Genomic DNA, 4,154 nt, shown 5'->3' on the forward strand with positions numbered 1-4,154 from the left:
TAGCGGGGGAGGGGCGGGGGGTGGCTGTGGGACCCCTCGTTAGCGCTGCCTCGTTAGTGCCCTCGTTAGGGGGGGGCTCTGGGGTGTCCCCAAGCACCTGGGGTGACCCCGGGGTGTCCAAAGGTGCCACGGGGGACTTGGGGGGGCTCTGGGGGTGCCCTGGGGTCCCTGTAGGTGCCATAGGGGTGTCCCAGGGTGTCCCTGTGGTGTCTCAAGGTGCCATAGGGGTGTCCCCAAGCACCTGGGGTGTCCCTTGGGTGTCTGGGGGAGCCCTGAGTGGCACCTGGGGGTACCTGGGGGGTACCTGTGGGGTCTGTAAGAGCCCTGGGGGTACCTGGGGAACATCTGTGGGGTCTGTAAGAGCCCTGGGGGTACCTGGGGGGTACCTGGGGGGTACCTGCAGGGTCTGTAAGAGACCTGGGGAACACCTGGGGAACACCTGGGGATCACTTGGGGATCACCTGCTGGGTCTGTAGGAGCCCTGGGGAACACCTGTAGGGTCTGTAAGAGCCCTGGGGAACACCTGGGGAACACCTGGGGAACACCTGGGGAGCACCTGCGGGGTCTGTAGGAGCCCTGGGGAACACCTGGGCCATACCTGGGGGTGTCTCTAGGGGCCCTGGGGTGCCCGGGGCGCGGCGGGGGGTACCTGGCGGGTAGCGCTCGTGCAGGGGGCCGCCGTCCACCTGGAGCGTGGCGTTGCCGCCGCTGCGCGTGAAGCGGACGACGTGGAAGCGCCCATCGCTGACGGCCGCCCCCCGCTCCTCCAGCGCGTGGGGAACACCTGTAGGGTCTGTAGGAGCCCTGGGGAACACCTGGGGAACACCTGGGGAACACCTGGGGAGCACCTGCGGGGTCTGTAGGAGCCCTGGGGAACACCTGGGCCATACCTGGGGGTGTCTCTAGGGGCCCTGGGGTGCCCGGGGCGCGGCGGGGGGTACCTGGCGGGTAGCGCTCGTGCAGGGGGCCGCCGTCCACCTGGAGCGTGGCGTTGCCGCCGCTGCGCGTGAAGCGGACGACGTGGAAGCGCCCATCGCTGACGGCCGCCCCCCGCTCCTCCAGCGCGATGTCCTCGGTGCCCACGTTGAACAGGACCCCCACAGCCCCCTGCACCTGCGGGGTGGGCACGGGGGGCACCGGTGGGTGCCTGTCCCATGGACCCCCCCTTCCCCCAAGCACCCCGATTTTGGTCAGTCTTACGATGCAGGAAAATCGCCAAATCTGGATTTTAACAGGAATCCACAGAGCCCCCCCTCCCTGTACCCCCAAAGCCCCCCAGGACCCCCAAGGAGTCCTGGAGACCCCCCGGACCCCCATTAAACCCCCTGCACCCCAATTTTGTCCCCTCTTAAGCCGTGGAGCTGCGGGAATTCACCAAACCTGGCTTGACCAGGAATCCCCAAAGCCCCCAAACCCCCTAAGACCCCCATGAACCCCCCACCCCCTAATTTATGATGCAGTACCTCCAGCCCCTCCCAGCACCCCCGTACCCCAATTTCTGGCCCCCCCTTACAATGTGGAGCTGCAGGAAGTCGCCGAGCCCGGCGGCGCTCTCCACGCGCAGCAGCACCGCGTCGCGCTGCCGGGTGCTGAAGCCCAGGGCCAGGCGGTCGGCGCGGGTGCTGGGCCGGTCATTGGGGGGCCACGTGTAGGTGATCAGGGCCCCCCCCTTGCCGAAAATGTACGTGGTGCCCGCTGGGGGGGGAGAGAAAAGCGGGGGGTCAGGGGGGCAAGCGGGGGGAGGCGGATCTGGGGGTGCTCAGGGGTTTGGGGGTCCCCGAGGGCAGGGGGACCCCCCTGGAGTTGGGGCACGTGGGGGGGTCCAGGAGGGACCCCGGAGTTTGGGGGTGATCTGGAATTTTTTTTTTGGGGGGGGACACCAGCGTTCATGAGGAGGAGGAGGAAGAGGAAGGTTGTTCCAGGTTCCCGAGGCAGTGAGGAGGAGGAGGAGGAGGAGAAGGAGGAAGAGGCGGTGACAGGGGAGGAGGAGGAGGAGGGGGAGGAAGGCCAGGCTGAAGTACCCGCGAGCAGCTGGGGAGGAGGAGGAGGGTGAGAAACGGGAGGAGGAGAAGGAGGAAGAGGAGGAGGAGGAGAAGGAGGAGGAGGAGGAGGAAGAGGAAGAGGGGGAGGAGGAGAAGGAGGTGAAGGAGGAGGAGGAGGAAGAGGGGGAGGAAGGCCATCTGTGTCCCTGTCATTGTGAAGAGGAGGCTGAGGGAGCCTGAGGCTGAGGAAGAGGATGATGATGACGATGATGATGATGATGATGAGGGTTTTGGGGTCCCTGTGAGGAGGAGGAGGGGGAAGGTTGATGAGGAGGGTGATGAAGGCTCACTGTAGGTGAGGAAGGCCCAGTGGATGGCCATGAGGAAGAGGAGGATGAAGGTGATGATGTTGAGGGTGATGAAGGCTCATCATGGTGCCCAGGGGTGAGGAAGGGCACGCAGGTGATGGCAATGGAGAGGATGAGGAGGATGAGAAAGGTGATGATGACTGGGATGAAGATGAAGATGAGGAAGATGAGAATGATATGGGTGATGATGAAGGCTCACCATGGCGCACGTGGTTGATGGCAATGGGGAGGATGAGTGGGGAGCCCTGAATTTGGGGGACATCCAGGGGGGATCCTGAGGAGTGGGGAGGGCTCCGAGACTTGGGGGGGTCCTGAATTTGGGGGAGGGGCTGTGGGGACATCAGGACCCCCCAATGCCTGGGGGTGCCTCTGGTCTCCCCCGCCATGGTCTTGCAGGAGGGTGCACAAACACACTGAAAATACATCCAAAACAGCCAAAACCACCTAAACCTTCCCAAAACAACCAAAGACACCCCAAAAAAACCCCAAACCATGCCAAAACACCCTAAATACACCCCAGAAAACGCCAAGCACACCCAAAACCATCACAAAACACCCAAACACACTCCAAAAACCCCAAACACACTCAAAAACCCCAAACACACTCAAAAAACCCCAGGATGATGATGGGGATGATGATGGGGATGATGAGGGTGAGGACGGGGACGATGAAGGCTCACCGTGGTGCCTGCGGATGAGGAAGGGCACGCGGTTGATGGGGAGGATGAGGATGATGAAGAGGAAGAGGATGAGGATGATGAGGATGATGAGGATGAGGAAGGTGAGGATGAGGAGGATGAGGAAGGTGAGGATGAGGAGGATGAGGATGGGGATGTTGAGGATGACAAGGAAGGTGAGGATGAGGATGATGATGATGAGGAAGCTGAGGATGAGGATGGTGAGGACAGGGATGTTGAGGATGATTATAAGGATGATGATGGGGATGATGAAGGCTCACTGTGGTGCCCGCGGGTGAGGAAGGGCGCGCGGTTGATGGCAATGGGAAGGATGAGGATGAGGATGATGATGAGGATGATGATAAGGGTACGGATGATGCCCAAACCACTCCAAAATACCCCAAAACCACCGGAACGCAGCTCGAAACCATCACAAAACACCCAAAAGCACCCGAAATCACCCCAAAACCCCAATCCCGAGCGTGACACGGCGTGGACACACGGGGGGGGCACAGACCCCACAGGGCCCCCCCAGGGAGGAGGAGGAGGAGGGGAGGAAGGTGAGAAGGAGGAGGAGGAGGAGAAGGAGGAGGAGGAGGAGGAAGAGGAGGAGGAAGAGGAAGGTTGTTCCAGGTTCCCGAGGCAGTGAGGAGGACGGCAATGGGGAGGATGAGGATGATGATGATGGTGAGAATGAGGATGATGATAAGGATGATGATGAGGAAGGTGAGGATGAGGATGATGAGGCCGAAGGCTCACCGTGGTGGCCGCGGGTGAGGAAGGGCGCGCGGTTGATGGCGATGGGGAGGATGAGGATGATGATGATGATAAGGGTACAGATGATGATGATGAGGATGATGAGGAAGGTGAGGATGATGAGGACGAGGCTGAAGGCTCACCGTGGTGCCCGCGGGTGAGGAAGGGCGCGCGGTTGATGGCGATGGGCGCCGTGCCGTGCCGCCCGTGGAAGTGGTGCACGTGGTGGGTGGTCGAGAGGCTGGAGGAGACGCGGGCGGGGCGGGCGGGGGGCACCAGCACCCCCAGCACCCCCAGCACCCCCAGCGCCCCCAGCGCCAGCACCCCCAGCGCCCCGGGGCCCCCCCGGCCCCCCATCGGCCCCTCAGCGG

At 62.7% G+C, this 4,154-nt stretch overlaps 1 protein-coding gene across 1 annotated transcript in view; it reads right to left on the minus strand.

Moving 5' to 3' along the window:
• The window catches only part of LOC120505871 (neurexin-2-like), a 41,309-nt gene that overhangs the window by 10,289 nt on the left and 26,866 nt on the right, over window positions 1-4,154 (minus strand). The window contains 2 exon segments of the mRNA XM_039716817.1: window positions 942-1,113; window positions 1,514-1,695. Coding sequence (XP_039572751.1) covers window positions 942-1,113; window positions 1,514-1,695 — 354 coding nt within the window.

Source organism: Passer montanus, unplaced genomic scaffold, assembly GCF_014805655.1.
Source record: "Passer montanus isolate IOZ18808 unplaced genomic scaffold, ASM1480565v1 scaffold360, whole genome shotgun sequence".
NCBI lineage: Eukaryota > Metazoa > Chordata > Aves > Passeriformes > Passeridae > Passer > Passer montanus.